Below are 22,302 nucleotides of genomic sequence, written 5' to 3' on the forward strand. Positions count from 1 at the left end.
AGGTTTTACTTTTTAACTTCTGGCTCCAAAAAGCTAAAAGGGTGGCAGCCGAAATGCTAATTTGAGGCTTCAGAATGTAGAGTCCAAAACCAATGGGTGGCGTCATGGTAACGGCATCAGTCTTTAATATACAGTCTGTGGATAAAAGTCACTGGAGTGGATTATTCCATTATTTATTTGTCAAGTCGGTCTTCCTGTTTGTCGGCCTTTGGAATGATGGGATGTTTTCTGAGCTCCCATATAAGTGAAGTCACAGCAATGAGAAAGTGCCAAATGCAGAGTTACTTAACATCCAATCAAAATCATTTTTATTTTACATATATTGCATACGGGCATTGTATGATGTGAGTTCTTGTTATAGCTCCCTTTGTACAAATTTCGTTAGGCAGAAGCTTGAGCAGCTGCAACAGAATGAGAAGAGGAGTAGCATTACATCGCTTCAAAATTCTTGTACTTCATGGCTTGAACGGGCTCAGACTTTTAGCTCTCACACAGTTTTCACTGGATTGATTGTCATAATATCAGTAGGCAGTTCCCTAGAGAGTGAATGCTAAGGCCTTTAAAAAGCTCCGGGCTTTTTAGCTATCTCTATAAAGGGGGTCAGAGGGGTTACCACCAAATCACGATCTAATTATTTAAAGACCTCTGAACGAGTAGTGGTCAGACTACTCTACCAAATGCTCAATAAACCGAGTGTTACTATAATCTGCCATGTTTAACTCTTCAGTTCTCCTTGACCTAGATTGCTCACTCACACCCTCCAGATGGCCCAAAGTCCTTATGACAGCATCTGTAAAGAGTGCTTGAACAAGAGATAACTTGCGTATGATGAATCGATGATGCTTTCAGAGTTACGTCTGTGATACAGAGCTGAAACGATCAGATTTGTGTGGGGGTTTTATGTTGTTGTTTGTTTGTTTTTTGTTTGTTTGTTTTTTCATTTTAGTCATTTTCTTAAGAGACATTGGTAAGTATTTAGTTGTTACTGCTCTGGTTTTTAAGCAAATAAACACTAACTTGACATTTTCTAAACAAAGCACTTAACCAAACATGAGCAGTAGATTAATTAGAGACAGTAAATCATCCTTAGTTGAAGTCCTGTTGCAGTGTCTGCTGTAACAATACTACTTGCAAATGCTGTTACTGCCACACACACCCATCAATTATGCTCAATGTTCGGGATTATATGAACAAAGTGAAAAAGATGTTTCTGTACGTGTTGCTTGCAGCCATTCATTTTGAGTGTCCTCAGGTCAGACCAGTTGGCGTCGATTTTGTGTGAGCAATGGGGAGGGACACAGTGAAGGGTCTGGATGTCCTCCGCCAGAAATTTTGAACATCAGACTTTATTTCCTGAATTCCGGATTATTACATTCTGATTATGATACATAGGTCTTTCTTTATATAAAGCGAAACATACAAAGTCAGGCATCAGGTAAGGAAAATGTAATGTTATAGCACAAAGGATGTAGCAGTGACAAAAAATGCATTGTTCTAAATATGTTGCATTTACTAATGCAACATATTACATGTAATGCTGCGTGTCACAGTAATAAAAAAATTTCCGGAGTAATTTTTTGTAGCACTGTCACTTGTGTGCGTTGTCTTGTTTGTTCCTGTCTGGCCAGTCCTCCTCTGCAGCTGATGCTGGTATCCCATCTTTCTCTGGGCATTGTTCCATGGAATTTAGGAAATGCCGGTCAGCCGGCTGCTAGAAATTTGACTGTTAGGAACACTGCCGGGCCTGTTTTCCATTCAGTCAGGTGCAAGTTTTAGCTTTCACGCCCTAAGAAAAAACGCACGTGTGTCACCATCAGTTACAGGAACCACGACCTCTCATTCTTATTTTGCTTGTATACACTAAACCTTAAATTCAAATTCTGTTGCTTCTGAATATGAAGCAATGCTGTGAGAAGAGGTTCACAAAAGTCGGGTCAAACATTGCAGCTTGTTGTGTGAACCACATAATTTTCTCACACACACACACACACACACATACACACACATAAACACACTGCTTGTATAAATATGAATATATGAATCTGTTGATTTTTTTTTTTAAAACAAAATAGAGCATTTTAATCAATTTCTTGTTTTCTCCAAAATCTAGGACATGATTATATACAGGAAAGCTTGACACAGTATGCAAAAGAAAAACCAAATAAATAAACAAACAAAAAGTTTCATAATTGTCAGTTTCATAATTTAAAAATTCTCCAAAACTAACATTTTGTTTTATTGACTCATAAAAAATTGAAAGGGGTCAAATTTAGTGTGAACAGTAATAGAAAAATAAAACACAGACACACAAACAAAATTGGAAGAGTTTTGAGAGAATTTTACAACAGCAACCAAAAACAATTTTAAAACTTTTCTCACCAGTTTAAGAGCAAACCAACACTTTTCACTTTGTCATGTGAAATATTTGAAGGGAGCATTTTGGGAAATCACTACAAGGTAGAGGCTTTCCTCTGAGAAGGCACCTTTGGTCTCGTAACCAAATGTCGAAATACAAAAACCAGCCAAGCCGTGGCTATTAAAATCAATAAGAACAAACCTGAAATTTTGCAACAGGCAAAAATGGAAATTTTCATCCTGAAAACTCTGCGACGCTTGGATGCAGATAGTTGCAACATTGTTAAATGGAACGACTTTTTCCTTGACAGCTTAAACTTTGAACTGCTTGATCAAAAAGCAGCATAAAGAGAACTGAGGCCAATTTTACATCAACTATCAAATGCTCTGCTCTACCTGAGTTTTATGGGTATAGTGCATACTGACCTCAAACCTGGAAACATAATGGTTATGGACCGCCATGAGTCTCCCGTCAAAGTTATTGACTTTGGCCTAGCACGTCCTGTGGCTGCAGTGATTCCTGGTACCTGTGTGCAGACAATTTGGTATAGAGCACCCGAAGTTATGCTTCATATTCCATACAATGAAGCAATTGACATGTGGTCTCTGTGGCTGGTAGCTGTGGAGCTTGCTATAGGGGTGCCACTCTACCCTGGGAGTATGGATTTGATGTTTTGAAATTCTTCATAGACACTCAGGGCCAGCCAACAGATTATATTCTAGACTGTGGCATGGCCACAGAATATTATTTCCGAAAAGACGACTACAGTAAACAGCGCTGGATATTTAAGACGGGAGAACAATTTCAGTATGAGACAGGATACCAATTCCAGGATTGGTATCCAAGGTATCCAAGATTTAAACTTATCTGAGATTTTTAGTAGATGCAACTTAGGTATTGATTTGAAAATTCTACGTTGCCTCGTTCTTGAGTTATTGCATTCACAAACTTGGGTGTCCACAGCGACTGACCACATACCAAACTTTTTTTAAATAAAGATTACAACACACAAATAACAAAAATGACCACACTACTGTCCTTTTTGACAGCAACATGACGCATATTTTCAGCACCCATAAAAAAGAATAGATGAACCACATTAAGGTAAATACATCAACTGTTGCCCACATGGATATAAAAAAGGAAACATTATATTCAAATACATTCTGAACCAAAAGGGCTATCACAAGCATTCTGCAGCGACATGCAATACCCTCTGGTAGGCATGCATAAGTCAAGCTATGCCAGTACTACCTCAGGAAAAATGAACAAGACGGTAAGCTTAAAAACATGGAGTGACCAGCATAGTCTCCAGACTTAAACCCCATCGAGCTGGTTTGGGATGAACTGGACAGAAGAGTGAAAGCAAAGCAACCTACAAGTGCCACACATTTATGGGAACCTCTGCAACAGATATGGGAAGAACTTTCTGAAGAATATTTGATCTCTGTTGTAGAGTGAATGCCACGGGTGTGTTCAGCTATTATATCTGCCAAAGGTCGCTACTTTGATTAGTCAAAAGTTTAGAATACATTTTGGTCTATAAATTGATTCCTTGATTTATTTATTTTTTTAACTCCAATTGCTTATTTGTACTATGCTTTCATTTCAGAGTGCAATGAGATTTTAAACTGGATGATTTTCATGTAAAATATGGAAAAACTCGGGTGTTCTAAAACTTTTTGACCAGTAGTGTATGTATGTGTTTTTCTTGCTTCTAATATAACCAGAGCCAAATATAGAAAAGGCACTGGGAAATATTTACTCAATCCTAAATGATGTGGGGTGATTAGCTAAATCTGATGTGGACATAAGCATAGAAGAAGTGTGGTAGTGTGCTTAAACTGAAATCAGCTTAGTTTTATTCTTGAGATCATTCTCCTTCTGCTTGTCTAACAGCATAGGTAAACACAGAGGCTGACAGCTAGTCCTCTCCAGCATTATTGCTCTAGTTCAACAACCAAATCTGCGTGAGATTAATATCCTTTTTTATCCATGTTTCAATTGAAATATCATCATGCTACATTATGTCTTTGGACCACTTTTCTAAGGGCAATTGTCATATTATAAAGTTTTTATGTATCTGTCTTCCCTAGTTCCTCCTACATGAGAAGACCAATCTTGATGTAACTTTGCAGAAGTAAAATTAAATATCTAAATCTCATATACAAATATTTTATAGGAATTCCACAATCGCATAGATTTGTACATCAGCTGAGTATAGAATGAAATGTCAGACTAGAATGGTGACCCCCAATATAAGCATACACATGTTTGCGTGTTTCCTATCGCTGTGAGGACCATTCATTGGACAGTGAGGAAAAGTGGAACCGCGAAACAATTTTGAGGTACAGTTAGGAGGTCAGGGGGCAGTTCAGCGTAAGCATCATGTGTTGTGTGTGGGTAAGCAGTCATGTATGTATGGAAAGGACAAAATGCGTACACGTCTGTTGGGGAACATTGAAAGGACTACGAAGGGATGCATGAGGTGCCAGGGTTCAATGGTATTCCAAAAGTCAGAAATCCGATGTCGACCTCACATTTACCAGCAACTGCTTCCTGAAGTTCCACACAGAAAAGTCATTAATGTCTCACACACACACCACACAACAATAAATTCAATCAATTTACAGCCAAGGCCTGTCAGCTGTCAGCCATTTATTTATTCTAAGTATGACACATTTGTCTACAAAGGTAACTAAAAATACTGTTTCCTCTCTGTACCCCCCCCCCCCCCCCCCCCCGTTTCTGTGTCTGTTCTTTTCTCAGAGGGATCCAGACTACTTGAAGCTATGGCTGGAGATTTTCATCAGCTCCTACGAGCGATGTCTCGATGTAGACTTTGAAAAGACACCTTCAAGGTAAACTGTGGCAAATTGCAATGCTGAGTGCCTGAAGCTTTCTTTCAGTATAACATATATAATGGTCGTACAACCGGAATTAGCAGTTACACTGAATAACCCATTCTTATTCTTTAACCAAACCACACTGGTTTGGCAGGAGAAAACACTGACAATGACTTGTCTTCTCAATGAGGAATATTTTAATAGGATGGTAATTTTACGCTCTTATTTCTAGCATGTGCACCATTATTAGCTAACAGTGTTTTAATTTATCAGCTAATTATTTCAAAGTAGATTGCCAACACAATTTGTGTTGTTCCCTTTTGGTATGTGCACTACTACCGAAGCCTCAAGTTTGGTATTTTGGTTGCTGCTATGTTTTGGTTTGGGTTTTATTTAAATCGTATTCAAACGAGATGTTAATATGCTAACTTATTAGGCAATGCTACCTAGCCTAGTTAGCAAGTAAATGGGTAAACACTAAACTAAGTGGGTGTTGCACAAGCTTAATATTTGAATAGTTGTGTAGCTATACAAAGTGGAAATAGTTGATGTGAATATTTTTCTCTTATAAAATAAGATTTTCCTTATTTTTTTTTAGTTTGCCTGTTAGGTTTTAAAATGCTTCTTCTGCTTGAAGGTTTGGTAGCCATCCGTAACCACAGAAATAGAAGAAGAATGTGCTACTATCAGCTACGAGATTAGACAGAACTGTGCAAACAAGAGAAATATGCAAAGACAGAGACAGAGATAGCTGTCAAAAAACAAGGTCTGATGTGAACCATGCCAGTAAAAGCTGGCTGGTCACAAGTCTGTCACAGCTATTCACAGTAATGTGAGAGCAGTTTGGGCTGGTGGTGGTTTGTTTAAAGTTTAAATAGTTTAAAGGGTTGGAATAATTTTTCTTGCTCTCTCAGGATTGACTCACTTTTGGAGTGAACCTCAAGAGACCAGGAGCTGCAGTTTCTTTGCACTCTGCTTTCTTGTTTTTTAGCCTTGACAATTACTCCTTGTTCCTGTTTCTTAAGGACTGGACATTCAGACATTCTGAGATTTGCCAATTTTATGGCTAATAGCTATTAGCCAAAAACTCACCTTGTTGGTGGAAAAGTATTATTTTATATCTGCCAAACTACCTTCTTCTAACTTCTAATGATTAAAATAAATAAATAAATAATAAATTAAAATTAAAATCAGTTCTTTGCTGTTATGTTTAGACATAACACCGGTGCATCCCTTGAGTTAGGTGTCTGTTTTTTAGGTTTGAATTATTCATGTAGATACATGTTAAGTGACCTACAGAAGATAATTTTTAAAAGTACAAGAAAGTCTGGCCCCTTAGAAAATACATAGAAGGGTGGCTCTAGACTTTTGCACAGTATTTTTGTTTTGTTTTTTAAATTTGGAAGGTGGTTTGTTTTTTTTCTGTTAATGTTTCTTTTTGCTAAGACAGTCAACTGTTTCTCAGATTCCTTTCAAACTAGTTTTCTCTTCATTGCTCACCTGGAACAGATTTGTTGCTCTGTTGGTGTTCAGCCTTGCACAGTAACCTTCCACCATCTCTGTCTTTAACATTTCACCCTAATTACACTTACTTAATAATACACCAGTGCAATCTACTCAGTTGTAAGGAGCGGGTTCAGAGCTACCTCCTCTTGTATGTCATCCACATCATGACCACACACCGTGGAGCTTTCCACAGTGCAGCCTAAAATAGCATGGCCACAACAGATGCTTTTGTACAGAGTGGTTTAATTTTGTTGCAGGTGATGCTCTGCATCAAAAGCACCATGCCGACACAAATCAGTTAAGTGAGAGACACCCACTCATCATTGGAGAGCGTGTATCTAGGATTTTAGAGCAGCTTGGTTAACACTGTGGCTGTGCTGTTCTGCCACTTGTGATCGCATGAACCTCAGATGAAGCCTTATGAAGTCAGTCACATTTTATGAGCAAGGCAGAGCCACAGGATTGGGTGGAGTAGGATGGCAGAATATGGGTGTTTCAGTCTAATTGGCTAAGGTTTTTATCTGCCAGCCTGTTATTTGCTTTTTTTGTCCTTTGAATGATGTCATTTTCTTCTTCCTCCTTGCGTCTTTGTCCTCTCTTCCCTCCATTTGTCTTCTCCCCCATCCTCCTTTCATCTCATTCCCTTCCTCTGCAGCTGTCACATCTGCTTCCCTACCATGGGATTCTCTCTCTCATATATGAACAGAGTGCAGCAGTCATGCAATTTTTTTCTCTAGTAATGAATGCCTGAATGCACCAGGCATGTGTACGACGCGGTGAGAGCAGATGGTGCTTTGATAATCTGCTGATCCTGGTACACAAGCATGGAGTCGACATTCCTTTTCATCCAGCTATGTGCTTGCGATGCTTCTGTGTCTACAGACCAGAAGAGGTTCCCCCGGTGTTGACGCTCCTCCCAGACAACATCCTGCAGGTTTTGCGCCACCAGTTACTGCAGTGTGTCCAAAAAGCCTCTGACGGCCTGGAGCCCGAGCAGCAAAACCTAGCACTGCTGCTGCTCAAATTCCTCATCATCATCTGCAGGTCAGGATGTTAAACATTCGCATGCTGTAAAGTTGCTGAGATGAAATTTCACTCTAATGAAGTAGGTGTTCCAAAGTAAGTGATGGAGAAGTTAACAGTTGACTTGTCTTGTGTGTTTGTGTGTCCATGATTCGATGTTTACGAAAGGAACCTATCCAATGTGGAGGAGATTGGTACTTGCTCCTACATCAATCACATCATCACCATGACAACACTTTATATTCAGCAGGTCTGACTCCTCCCTTTTTCTTTTGCACATATTTCTGTGTCCTGTGGTCTTGAAGAATGTATTATTTTAGAGTGGAAAAATAAGCTCAGTGTTTAGAAGTTCAAATCTAATATGCATGCTTTTTGATATTAATTTAGCAGAAGATGAACCCATCTCCAAAATGTCATAGATTTAAAGATGAAACATTCCTTAACACAATTTAAGATTATTGCATTAATTTAGCTTTAAACTGTTTTATACTGAAAAAGGAAAGGAAAGGAAGGACAATGCAAAAAATGTGAGCTCTGTTTTGTTTGACCAACGTTTGAGACATTGGTGAGCTGATGTGATGGTTTTAAAAGTCCAGAGAATGTCAGTTATAAACATACAGCATGTGTAAAACATGAATGTAGCCATTGTAATGTCACCCACTGATACTGTTTGACAGACAATTCCATAAAAAATGCACCAATTCTATTTTTTTCAAATGGTGGACATTTTTTTATTTAATTTGCTTTATTTTTTTTGTCTTTGCAGTCATTGTTCTAGTAGTTCTAGAGAAAGATACAGTGCACAATCTTCTCCTTGTCTTATTATTTATTATATAGATAATGATTGTTAAGACAGCATGTCTGTTTGATCTCTGAAGTTGAACATTTTATCACAGCAAGGCTGCGGTCATTTTCGTCACTTTGTAGTTTCAATTAAGTGAGATCTAAAACATCAAGAAAATTACTTTCTAACTTGGAGAACTACTTGTAGAATTAATGGAAAACATTTAAAGATGATTTAGCAAATTAGGGGATCGATGCTCTGCTCTACTGTGCAGTGACAAGTTTGCAAATATGACCTTTATGGAAACGTTTTCCTGCATTCTCACTAGAGATGGCACGATACCACTTTTTCATGTCCAATACCGATATCATAAATTTGGATATCTACCGATATGAATCCGATATAGTGTATTATTTAATTAATAAAACTGTTTTTTTTAATATCTTGCTGCATTGTGTATAAGTTCATAGCCAAGTTTAAAAAAACAAAACACTAAAGCTATTCTGTTATACCTGTATTCAGAACATACACCCAAAATGTTTCATAGTTCAGCACCACTCATCAAGCTAATAAACTTAAACCTGCACCATCCTCCCTATTCTGGTATTTTAAAGAGTACTTAGCAGAAATATTAAACAACCTAACTAATAGGGTTGCCAACTCCCAGCAAAAAAAAAAATAGGGAACCACCCCCCCACCCTCCACCTCCTGATGCTTAATCAACATAATCAATTTTAATTTAACCTCCTAAGACCCGAACTCTTCCACGGCATGCATTTTTAATTTCTCTTTGATATTTGGGCTGATTGGGACCTGATGAATGTAAAAATAAAGAATTAGCAGTTTTTGTTTTTTTGTTTTTTTTACCTAATTTTTGTTTCTAAGAAAAATAAGAGCCACATATGAGGATATTCATTTAAAATTTCAATAGAACAGTAGCAGTATAATGTCCTCGTAAGTGGATATCAGGCTCTTGCAGAGCAAAATTGAGTATTTTGGTCTAAATAACCCAAAATGTGATGTCTACATATGTGGACGCCAGGTCCTAGGAGGTTAATGCACGTGTTTAAAAAAAAAAAAAAAAATGCACAGAAATCAATTATTTTTCAAGGATATTTAAATAGATTCAACATCTTTCTTCAACAGAATTGCAGACTGCACTGATTGTATCTTCCCAAAAGTACTATAGCTTACTAGGGTATATTAGACTTAATAGTTCCTCTATACAATAATGGACTTCTATACATTTGACATCAGATTAAAACTTTGGATTTAAGATTCAGATAATTATTTATTAAAAGCTAGTCATTTTAAATGAGAATAAGAAAGAAAAGTATTTCTTTGTGCCCCCCTTTACCTGTTAATGCCCTACCTGCCCCCCTGGCTAAACTTTGCTGCACAGTTACCAGCCGTGCGTAGAAAAGGATCCTGGTGTAGAAAGTAATATTAAATAAATTCTAACAACAGCTTATCAAGCTTAAACGTGCTGCTGTTGTTTAGCCGCTGGTTTCCTCTTTCTGGTGCAAAGTGGGCGATAAACGAACAAGAGAGACGGCAGTCGCGACAGGAAAGCCGATCAGCTGATCATTGATCATTGATTGAAGTAGCAGCAGGAGAGGGAGGGAGAGAGAAGAGGCAGTCGCTCCATATATCGGTTGTTAAGCTTAACGTGGGACAAACATTCAGAGATGAACTTACACACTTGCTTTACTTCTCTCTGCGATAACTTTCTCGGAGATGAAATGCCAGGTTGGTAGCGAGGCTCCAAATGCTCAACCAGACCGCCGACAGGTCTCGCACGCCACAGCCGCTCTATCACGTGACGTATACTGCTCCGATGTGCTAAGGTTATGAGCTGAGTTACGCCATGTCGCAAGTTTTCTGAGGTGCTTTTGTGATATTTAATGGATCGGATTACATTTTTTATTTCTGTCCGATATCCGATCCAGTAATTTAGGTCAGTGATAATAATAATAATGGATTGCATTTATATAGCGCTTTTCAAGACCCTCACATTCACACACTGGTGGAGGCAAGCTACAGTTGTAGCCACAGCTGCTCTGGGGCAGACTGACAGAAGCGAGGCTGCCATATCACACCTCTGGCCATCACCAGTAGGCGGTAGGTGAAGTGTCTTGCCCAAGGACACAACGACCAAGACAGACAGAGCTGGGGATCGAACCGGCAACTTTCCGGTTACAAGATGAGCTTCCCAACCCCCTGAACCACGGACCGATACCGATACGTAATATCGGATCGGTCCATCTCTAATTCTTACCCCCCCTAAAAAATCACCGTCAACATAGCCTGATGCATCTCACCAGCAAATCTTTTAGACTGATGGAAAAAAACTGCTGTGGTATGTTGGGGGGTGGGGGAGGAGACCTTTATTTCAATGAAAAGAGCAACTCTCAAATGCTTGAGCACAGAGGAGGATGGATCATGGTTTTGGTTTATGTTGTAACTGAGGTAGGTGGAAAAGATTTCAGTATTGGATGAAAGAATGGATTCAGTTAAAGGTGACCAACTGCTGTAATATCCACCTCTGTACTTTCATTCTTGGACTAAAAAGAGCAGCTGTGCATGATTCACTGTTCAAAAAGAAGCCTGACCTTTTGGTCTTCCCATTTATGCAAATTGAACATCCTCAAAAACCTTTACCAAAAAAACCCAAACAAAAAACACACACACACAAACATTCTGCAAGAGTGGGTCACAATCCTCCAACCATGCACTGAGATTCTCCCCTTGTTACTTTAAAAAAGCATTTTTTCTTTCTTTTTCCCTGTTTGAATTTGTAAAAGATGGAAAAAAAAAAATCTTAAAACAGAAATAACTAATAGCTTTTACTTGGCTACCTACTCCCAGTAACAGAAATTTGGGTTAACTATTACACACAGCTGACTGTATTGATTAAACAGAGAAAGTCTCACTGAGACTTAATAGTATGTGCAGTATGTAATGTGGCTCTTTCTGTTACAGCTGAAGAGTAAGACCAAAGAGAAGGAGATGGCGGACCAGAGTCAGGCGGAGGAGTTTGTCCGTCATGCACTGGCATTCTGCGAGAGCCTCTACGATCCATACCACAACTGGAGGCATCGAACGTGCGGGTAACGACATCTAGCTTTACTGACAATCACACCTGAGGGGAACGCGGTCCACTTCAGAGTAACAGACTGTTTTTATTTGGCTAAAAGGAGTTAAAATCATTCTTGACAGTGAAATTTAACACCCTGTGTTTAGCAGCTATGTGCTAGCAAGCTGCTGCACTTTGGATTTTTGACTTGGTGGCAAATGCTCACTGCACATGTAGGTGTGCCTAGTCTCACAGTCTGTTTCCCCATTCTTGTGGCTGATAACACCTCATATCTTATTACCGGTAGTCATTTTTTTCCATTATCAGTCATCAGACTGTTGGTAAAACATCCTAACACACATTGTTTGTCTTTTATTTAATTTTTTTCATCAGATTTGTGTTCCTTGCACAAGTGGGCATTGCTAGAAGCATAAATATAATTTATTTTGCATAAGCACGTATCTGGGTTTGCAAAGCTAGGACTGGAAACTTTTTAAAGCTAAAGACTAAACTTTATGTTGAAACAAACTATTTTGCTTTACATAAAACTGCTTTAGATTATTTGTCTTATTTTCAAAAGTCAGACTGCAGTTTGATTTAGTTTTCACTCCTACAACTGCTGAGGGGATGAGGGTTAGTTTGTCCCCATCCTGCAACACCAACAGCAGAAATGGCAAAGAAGTCATTTCCTGAAGGCGTTATTTACAAAATATGCAATGATGGGATTTTATTTTAAAATTTACCTTTTAATATCTGGTAATACATACAAACCTACTGAAGGTGCTCTCTGGATAGCTTAAGAAGAAGCTTGCTCCTCATTGGTCTGTTTCCTCCTAGGTGTGTCATTCAGATAATAATTTGTATAAAACTGTGGGTTCTGTAGTTGCCATGGTAACGCAGCAAGGAAGGTTAACTTTGCCTTGATTAGGTAATCTGCTCAGTTCGGGTCCATCATCCACCAACCAGCCATGACAGATGGCTACCCCGCCGCTGAGCCTGGTTCTGCTGGAGGTTTCTTCTGTCAAAAGGGAGTTTTTTCTTCCCACTTTTGTCGAATGCTTGCTCAAAGCAGGTGGTTTGATTGATGGGGTTTTCTCTGTGTTATAGTCGGGTCTTTACTAGGGCTGGATATCGTCACTGATTTCTATCGATTCAATTCCGATTCACAAGGTCCCGAATCGATTCGATTCGATTCGATTTAAATCGGGGAATTTTGCCTCAGACAGTCAGAAATATTATAATTCTGATCACTTATCAGTACATATCTATATTTTTATATCTATAAAAAGAAAGCTGACACTTGTGAGACTTTATCAAAGGTGTAAGCATCACAGCAGATACCTTTGTGTCAAAGTAAATAAGGATAAAACACAGAAAAACATGAAGGCGGTTTTCCTGGTCTGGGTTTTTATAGCAGATGACCTTAAAAATATTCTGCAGTAGATCAAAAACGAAGTGAAGCAGAGCAAAGTTACAGAGGTTTGATTAGAGACACAGCTAAGCATTTTGCAATTTTGCATAATTTTAAAAAGTTTAAATTTGTTCAGTATTGAACAGCAGAAATGAGGCTTTCTTGTCGGAAGTAAAAAAAAAACAAAAAAAAACAGCGGCCGACACCGTAGACTGGTGGGTAATAAGTAGGGGTGGGTTTTGATTATCGATTTAGAGAGAGAGAGAGAGCTCTACAGGAAATTTGTGACTATGTTTATGTGAAGCGAAATGTGAAGCGTAGTTTGGATCATCTTTGGCTGCTGGTTCAGTCAATATTGTTTGGAGAGAGATAAAACCTGCAGCTTCAGAATCTAGCGCAAAAAGTAAACACATAAGTAAACATGTAAACACAAAGCGCCCGCCGATGCTTCAAAATCAGTAAGCTGTCGGCTTTCAGCCCCGACAGCGTGTCCGTGTCCACGTACGTGCCGTCGGGTGAGAAAGGCGACATCTCACTGATTCGGATGCGTTGGGTCTGCGTTTTGTGTTTACGTCTTTGTGCAGAATCCGTGTACTTGCTCTCATTTACTGTTTTGTGGTTGTAGAAATTCTGGTGTTTCGGGCAAAATAAATTTGTATTTAAAAATCGATTCAGGAATTTAATGAATCGATATCACGTTATGCAAGCCAGAATCGATTTTAATCGATAAATCGATAATCAAAACCCACCCCTAGTCTTTACCCTACAATGTAAAGCACCCTGAAGAGGCTGCTGATTTTTGGCACTATATAAATAAAATTGAATTGTACTGAAAATGAACAGGAACTGTTCCTCAGTGTGCTGTTTTTGTTCCTTCCAGGGAGCAGCAGATGGGTACGGTAGAGAGGAGCAGGCAGAAGTACAAAGCAGCTCCCCTCACTGTTGAATTTGTTCCTTTCTTTTACCGTAAGTGTCTTGCTTTTCACTCGAGCCCTCACTCCCACTCCCTTCAATGTACCAAAGAGTGATTTATAGAGGTATACGAATCAAATGTGCAGAACTTTCAGCTGCTCTGAACTTTGCAGTGTGACACTGTGTGCGCTTATTTTTAAACGTGTATATGGTCCTTCAGAGTCCTCTTCAAGTAAGGATGTAGAAGCAGTTCTCAGTGCATCCCACTACTGTTCTGATTACAGACCATAAGCTCTGCTCTCCTCTGTCCTCCCCTATCATCTCTTCTAAAAGCTCCCACGCCATCACTCTCTCCCACCGCCTCCCCCTCTTTCCTCTCTGGGTCCTGGTGAATCCGTTCTTTGTGCATTTTTTTCTGTTTACCATTCGTGGAGATGAGCAGATAGTGAATAGTATCTGTCAAGCCACTTCAGCGCTGCTGGGAGCCATTTTAAACAAATACTCCTTTCTGTCCTGTGTCAAATGTGTGGCTGCTGTGGTTTGGCACAAAAGATAACAGCCAAGGCTCAACCAGACAAACCATGTGTGTCCACTTCTTTTCCTGCTTGTGTGCTTTGGGTTGTGGGCAAGCAGCAAGTCTGTGAGAGTACTGTTCCTTTCATTAAGCATGTTTGTATATTATGTCTAAATTTGTAGGATTGTAATTAGTGTTATACAGGGAACTAAATTGAATTGTTTTGAAATGTATGGGATGAAGGAAGTAGACATCACGGAGCCCAAATGTCAGATTTCTTTTCCCCAGCTGGATGTGTTGACAGATGAGTTAATGGGTGACTGGGACCGCTGTAAAACTAAAATTACTACCACGTGCTTGTGTGTGTGTGTGTGTGTGTGGTGTGTGTGATAGTTAAGGTCCTATCTTATTTGCTTTGCCGATTTCGTCGACCCTCCTTTCATAAAAAATATGAGAATTTGCTGTTTCTGCATATGAATTCATGCAGTGTTTACTTGTGAGGTGGAAGTTGAGGAAAGCCACACTTGTGTATTTACATGTTTGCCCTCCATACAGAGTGCTTCCAGGAGAGCGAGCATCTAAAGGAGAGTCTGAAATGTTGCCTGCTACACCTGTTTGGAGCAGTAGTTGCTGGAGATCAGGTAAGCTTCAGCTTAAATGAGCTGGGCTTGCTGGCCATAGATGTAGTGATAGAGTGCTTTGAGATGCCATTCATCATTATTATTATTATTAGTAGTTGTAGTAGTACTAAGTAGAACTGCTTCTTGTTAACTGTCTCAGACTATGTTGTGGATATGAAGGAGTGACTTTTGGTTTATGGTTTCTTTTATTTCTCTGCTTTATCTGATTGGTTGATCACCAGCAAAGGAATACAGCATTGATGTTTAAATGAGCACTCTTCATCTTGAATGCAGTGCATGAGTTGCTATTGTATTCTTTATTTTTCAGTGGTATTGTTGTTTATCTTGCCGCTTTCCCGCACTCTAGGACGGCGCTTTCAATTCTCTCTGATCTCGAGTGACTTGCTTTGACTAACTCACATTGTTTCCCTCCCTCCACCACCGCAACCCCGGCAGAGGAACGCACTCCTTGCAATTTCTCCAGCCACTATGGAGGTGTTGATGCGGGTCCTGGCTGACTGCTCCATGGGTAGCTGCTCCTCAGATGAAGGCGAGGACTGGGATAGTGAGGCCCCGGACCGTAAAGCACTGCTGACGTTGGGCTGCCTGCGGGAGGTGGTCCAGCGGCTCCTGGCCTCCAGCTCAGACCAGCGGCAGGTGGAAATCGCCTCAGTGCTGGAAAACTACTTTAAGCTGCTCAACTCGGACCCAGCAGCTGTCGTGGCTGCCCAGCAGCAGCAACAGCAAGCCAAGGGCCGAGTGCCAACACTGGGTCGACACTGGGAGAGCAGATTTGTGGCCCTGCAAGTAAACATGCTAGGTATGATCTTAATCCACAAAAGAGCCCCAAAACTGTGTCTTTCATCATTTTGAAGACATTTTAAATTAGTTATCAGCTGCTACATTTTGTTTAAGGATAATTTTCAGTGTTTACATTCTGTTATCATTCATCTCTCTATTCCTTTTTTATTTGTCTCACTGTGCTTCTCTTCGTCTTTGCCCCTCTGTGTTGATTTCTCCTTCTGCCTTTCAGACACTATCAGGGACATGTTCCTGTGTTCAGACAGGCCAGTACTACAAGCCATCTTCCTCAACAGTAACTGTTTTGAGCATCTCACACGACTGCTCCAGAACAGCAAGGTAAAAGCACAGCTCTTTTTTTTCTGTTTCTTTTTTTTTTTCTTTTTGTCTATTTATAACCCGTAGATTTAGCTGGCATCGAGAACTGTGCAGGATCTTTGTTGTACTTGTTAGTATCTTGTATCTGATACCCCAGCCTCCTAAGGCTGTTTGTGTTTACACACTGATAAGGAGGCCTCACTGTGATGCAATGCTTGTATTGTATCTTGTCGTTTTTCATCGTATTTGTTATTAAAAAAAAGAGAGAGAGAGAGAGAAAATGAAGAAAAAGAGCAGGAAGCCAAACTCATGGAGCTGTGAGAAGTGGGGTGATATTCAGAGAAAAACGATCATTTGCAAATTTGCAAGTCAAAAAAATACTAATAGATTTTTTTTATGTTAAGGAATTAAATCTTCAGCTTCTAAGACTGAATCTACCTCATCATACCCCAGATACTGTTGCTAAACAGGGACGTGCAAGCTCATGCATAATCATGCACACCTTGCATGAATATGCATGAGGGCTCGGATGGAGCCTTTTTATGCGGAGTTTGCATGTTCTCTCCAGGTCCTCCGCCTTCCTCCCACAGTCCATAGATGTGCATGGGATTAGATTAATAATGTTAACCCCCCCCCCCCCCCGAACCTGAATTGGATAAGCAGAAGAAGATGGATGAATGTTTAAACACAGTATATATGATGTAAACAGCAATATGCTTGCATTTGCTGTAGTACGTGATGCAGAGCAGCTATCACCTCCACCAAATAAGAATGTTATTGCCCTCTAAATGGGCTCATCACACAGCCGTGTCTCTTTTAAGTCTGGAGGCTTCTGATAATTTGGGGTTTCCAGGCTGAAGTTGGGAGTGTTTCCTTATTGCTGAATTTGTTCCAAAGTTATTTGCTTAGGTTGTACAATTCAGATACATGACGAGCGTCAGCAAACTGTCCTGCATCTCAGATATTATTCAGGATTTTACTTGTAAATATGTGACTTTTTCCTCTGAATACTCCACCCATACCTGGGCCCCACAGTTGCACTAGTATGGTATCATAGGGAATCACATTAATGTGTAATTATTTGTCAGATTATTGATTCACTTGAGTAGCATATGAGTTGTAAAAAAAAATTGTATTTTTTTTAATATGGAGTTGAAGTTCACATCTTAGAAATCTGCTCTGGTTTTATTATTACATCTCTGGTCAGTCTGCTGCAGGTGACACATTTGAAGTTGAATACAGTTTTGTCCAGGTCTCGTCAATCCTGTTTGTCATGTTTAGTATTTCACTTTCAGTGTGAGAAAGAGCATTTTGCCCTCCTTGCATGTTTACCTCTGCACAGCGCAGCTGGTTCACCAAACAACGCGTCCACACGGTGACATGGCTATTAACCTCTCACCCTCTCCTCCACTTATAACATCTTTCCTCCTCCCCTGCACTGTCCTCTGTCTCTCCCTTGTCTCTTTCTCTCAGCCTCCCCACATGCTATGTTGACATGTTGCTTGTTGTGTCTATCAGCTGGTTAATGCTAGGTGCACGGCGGCAGACAAGGACCAGAAAGATATAACCAACAACAGGTTACTGACAGGCGAGAGGGACACTCAGGTACCGCCGAGAAAAGCCCCACATTATCTCACCCCCTCCACATCATTCATCTGCCCTGCCCTTATTCTCATCTGCTACTGCTGCCAAATCCCTCCACTTTCATCTCACCAGAGTCATGAGGCCGCTCCACAGCAAGACCCTCATACTGCTTTACCTTTCTTTATTATTATTATTATTATTATTATTATTATTATTATTATTATTATTATTATTATTATTACTACTACTATTATTACTATTTTACTTGGATTGTGAATTAATAGCAGAATAGAGAACAGAGCCACGCCGATGTTTTCCTACTGCTAGTCCCAAGCCCGAATAAAAGGGGAGGGTTGTGTCAGGAATGACATCTGCCATAAAGTCTTTGCCAAATCAAACATGCAGATCATCAGGAATGAGATTTCCATACCAGACTGGTCATGGTCTGGGATAACGACTCTGGTCCTGTTGCCAATAAAGTGCCATTGGAAACTTTGCTGTTGTTGGCTGAAGCCAACATGACAGAGGAAAGAGGACAAGGAGACTTTGTGGTGCAGAGTTTAAGAAAGGAAGATGTTAGCACAGAAAACGTGGGATAGTAAGGGAGATGAAGTAAGTAGTACTGAGGCGGGACACTTAGGAAGGAGAAAAAGACTTGTATCAATTGGCTGGGCAGAGAGATTGAACTAGAAAGGATGTGCAGAAGGTTAGGGTGATTTAAGATAGAGATGGAGAGTATGTTGAGAAGATGGAAGGAGTACTTTAACAGGCAGATGAATAAAGAAAATGAGAATGAGGAGGACTGATGGAGGTAAGTTAGTGAATCAGAAGGTACAGAGGATTGGTAAGGAGGAAGTGAGGACAGCTGTGACAAGGATGAAGCTGGTCCAGATGACATACCTGTGGAGGTATAGAGATGTCCAGGAGACTTTTTAACACTTTCAGTCAGACAAGGTTTGAGGAATGGAGAAAACGTGTACCGGCAGCAGTTTTTAAGAACAAGGGTGATGACGGGTGATGTAGTAACCACAGAGGGATAAAGCTGATAAGTCAAACAATGAGAAACAGTTGTTGAAATTAGGTTAAGAGCAGAGGTGACGATCAGCAAGCAGCAGTGTGGCTTCATGCCAAGAGAGCACTACATATACAAAGTTTTAGAGGGTTGATACAGGAAGTCAAAAAGAGGTCCCCTGTGTATTTGTGGATCTAGAGCAAAGATATTATTTGGTGCCAGAGTATGATGAGAGGATGCTGGGGACAGTGTGAGATGGAGGCAGATGATTCACTGTGGCGAACCCTAAAGGGAGCAACCAAAAGATGATTAACAGAGAATCCTCTTGCTGTCAGGGTGCTGATCATTCTTTGTGAATGCAAATGCAGCTAATGCATCATCAGGCGATAGCTCATAGATTCAGAAAATGTATTCCCACCTTTGCTCTGCACAGGGACTGGTCACCAGTAAACCAGATCCTGCTCAAATGTGATTGGTCAATAAATCAAAACCACAAGCAGACTACAAACCCAAACCAAAATGCGTCTGGTACCTAAAATCTTTTCTCTTGCCTACAGAATCTTTTTACGCAGATATAAAGGTACATTCTCATTAATCATTCCCATAATTAATTTGGAAGGTTCATAAATGTTAGGCTAGATCAGGATCCGTAATTTGTGCCGATAATGCACCAAAAAGATGTCTCGCCAAACAATAAAGAAAAACAGCTTCCAGCATGAACAGAAAATAACATGTAGCAGCAGGTAAGTTAACCTATCTCACATACAGAGATGAAAGATTTGGTCTACTTTAGTGAGTCAACAAAAGTAAAACTTTACTAAGCTCACTAAGTTTTAATATTTCCTGGTCCTTCTTTTACTTCAGCTATCAGTCAGCGCTCTTCACTTAAGCACACAGAAAGGTCTCTTGCCCCCCCCCCCCCCCCCCCCCCAAAAAAAAAAAAAGCAGACGTTTGCTTAATTTAGAGCACAAATGTAAATGTGATGAAGTGATGATGTTTTAAAACTTCAACTGAGCTAAGGTGATAAACAACCACTCAACTATGTGATTTTTGTGGCCTTGCTGTGGAGTGACTTCGATGCCTCGTGTGTTAAAGCAATTTCCTCCCTCCCCTGAGCACCTCTTCACTCCTATTCCCACCTTCTCATGCATTGTCCTGGTTTTCTTTGGTATACTAAGGGCTCCACTGGAATGCTATCACAATGGCCTGGTGTGTGTTCTCACAGAGTTCAGTGGTTTGAGGTAATCTGGACTCTGTGACGATGATCTAAGTGTTTTGTTTTTGCCACAGTCCCTCTCCAGCTGGTCCGAGACTCTGCAGAGCATTCTCATGTCAATCAAATAATGGGTTTAGTGACCCAGAATGTGTCAGGCATGAGCAGGACAAAGCTGGATGGAGATGGATCTGTGTTAAATGTGTCATGGTTTGGCTTGTGTTTTATGGGTTGCATGCTTTGTTTTAAATGTGTGTGCCACTGTGGAAAAAAAAAACCAGTGAGGTACTTCTTTGTGGTTGACTGTCTGTGTGGAAGTGGGTGTTTCTTTTTGTTTTAAACTAAACCTTGATGTCCTGATGCTATTAAAAGGATTGCTTTTTACCTGGAACAGAAGAACAAGTCTTACCTTCACTATAACATCTGCAGTACAAGCCTTGATGCCAGCTCCTACTGCAGGGTTCTAACCATCATCAGTGATTTTTACTCACTTTTCACACAAACAAAATGAATCAGACTCCAAGGCATCGACTAAAGTTTACTTCTTATCTTTTTTATAGTGATGCATGTTGTTTTTAGGCCCTGAAAGAAGTTGGTCTTTAGTGTTGCAATCATCTGTCAGTACCAACTTTTCCTACTAAAAGAACAACTTTTTAGCAGCAGGGGACAGACTAGTTTTTTTCTTTCAGGTGTTTCAAGGGCGGTTGGACTCCCTTGCCGTAGCAACCATCAAAGCCCTAACAACAGTGATGCACAAATCGCCAGCTGCAAAGGTAAAACTATTGGTAGTCTGTTACTTTTAATTTTGCAATTCTATATTTTTAGAGATTGCTAGCGACTGTGGGCTAAAAGAGCTTAAATAGCACACCTTGTATATGAGAGCCTGCTACACAACCATTTGGCTATCAGCGGAGTCAGCAGGGTTTGACTTGGTGGCCTCCTAATATATCCTGGGAAGACTGAGTGACTGGAGACACTGATATCTTTGTCGGTGTGCTGTTCTATGCCACACAAATGATAGAACAATTGATATTGTTTCATTAAAGAGACTTTCATTTAATGCTAAGTGAATAAAACTTGTAACATTCTGAAACGTTTCTGAAACATTACAAAGACGTTTAGTTGGAGTCAAATTGTTACAAAATTCCTTGTGGCTCTCTTGATTTGTACAGGAGGTTTTTAAGGAGAGGATCGGGTACAATCACTTGTACGAAGTACTTATCTCCCTCGGGCAGCCATCTCGACACCTTCTCAAAGAGCTGATGAATATGGTGAGACAAAGACTGAAGACTTTTATTGTCTGACTTTCAAATTTCTATAGTTGTCTGAATAATCCACAGCGTTTAATGGCTGTATTTCCTAAATCGTTAATGGTTGGTGACTAGAGTTCTGTGTGTGTGTGTATCCAGGCAGTGGAGGGTGAGCACACCTCAGTGGGCCTCCTGGGCATCAGTAATGTGGAGCCATTGTTGCTGCTGGTCCAGTGGCTCCCAGAGCTGGACTCCTCAGAACTGCAGCTCTTCACAGCCGATTGGCTCCGCCGCCTTAGTTGCCTCAACCGCCAGACCCGTGCTACCTGTGTCAACGCCGCCATGGTCATGCGCGCACTAGCTGCCCTGGAGCGCCACGAGCGACTACACAGAGCTTGTGCTGAAAGCCTTTTGGGGCTAGTGGGCTCACTTGGGTGCCAGTCTTTGAGTGCCAAGGAACTGTTGGAGTTCTTGCGTCTCCTTCGGCTTCCAGAGTCCAGCCAAGCACATCCATACGTAGGTCCTGCCCTGAAAGCCCTCCTCACCATGGTGCGCAAGCAAGGTTTGGAAAGTGCCATGCAGTACTTTGACCTGTCGCCCAGCATGGCTGGCATCGTAGTTCCAACAGTGCACCGCTGGCCAGGGTCTGCCTTTAGCTTCCTCGCCTGGTTGTCACTGGACCAGGACCAGCTGGGCCCATCCAGCAAAGACAAGAGAAAACAGCTGTACAGGTCAGAAGAAAATACATAAATATAGGCAGGAATAACTGGGAACACATTCCATATTTAAATCAGTGTTGAAGGTCCTGATGAGTCTGTTTATAATCTTAAATTTTACATATAATGTTAACCTTTGTAAATCAAAGGCTTTGGACAATAGTAGGCAGTAATCTGGTCCACCGTGACTGCCTAAAGTCAGTTTTTAAAAACTTATCTGTAATTCTATAATTAGCACTCAGTCTTTCAACGCATATTGGATTATTCTGCATTACATAGTTAAAATAAACAAAGCTGCATTGAGAAGGGAAACGCTGTTTTTACCAGGAAAAAAGGGAATTCAGTCCCTTCACACAAGT

At 40.4% G+C, this 22,302-nt stretch overlaps 1 protein-coding gene across 3 annotated transcripts in view; it reads left to right on the forward strand.

The window, feature by feature from the left end:
* The window catches only part of nbeal1 (neurobeachin-like 1), a 55,744-nt gene that overhangs the window by 8,003 nt on the left and 25,439 nt on the right, over positions 1-22,302 (forward strand). For 2 of the 3 annotated variants that reach the window (XM_065469740.1, XM_065469739.1), the window contains exons 3-14: positions 5,126-5,217; positions 7,591-7,752; positions 7,900-7,981; positions 11,498-11,625; positions 13,883-13,968; positions 14,984-15,069; positions 15,505-15,868; positions 16,082-16,188; positions 17,686-17,772; positions 20,667-20,750; positions 21,150-21,248; positions 21,387-21,958. In XM_065469740.1, coding sequence (XP_065325812.1) covers positions 5,126-5,217; positions 7,591-7,752; positions 7,900-7,981; positions 11,498-11,625; positions 13,883-13,968; positions 14,984-15,069; positions 15,505-15,868; positions 16,082-16,188; positions 17,686-17,772; positions 20,667-20,750; positions 21,150-21,248; positions 21,387-21,958 — 1,949 coding nt within the window. The remainder of the gene's footprint in view (positions 1-5,125; positions 5,218-7,590; positions 7,753-7,899; positions 7,982-11,497; positions 11,626-13,882; positions 13,969-14,983; positions 15,070-15,504; positions 15,869-16,081; positions 16,189-17,685; positions 17,773-20,666; positions 20,751-21,149; positions 21,249-21,386; positions 21,959-22,302) is intronic. The other variant, XM_065469741.1, reaches the window with a different exon arrangement.

This window comes from Pelmatolapia mariae, linkage group LG23, assembly GCF_036321145.2.
Source record: "Pelmatolapia mariae isolate MD_Pm_ZW linkage group LG23, Pm_UMD_F_2, whole genome shotgun sequence".
In the NCBI taxonomy this organism is placed as follows: Eukaryota; Metazoa; Chordata; class Actinopteri; order Cichliformes; family Cichlidae; genus Pelmatolapia; species Pelmatolapia mariae.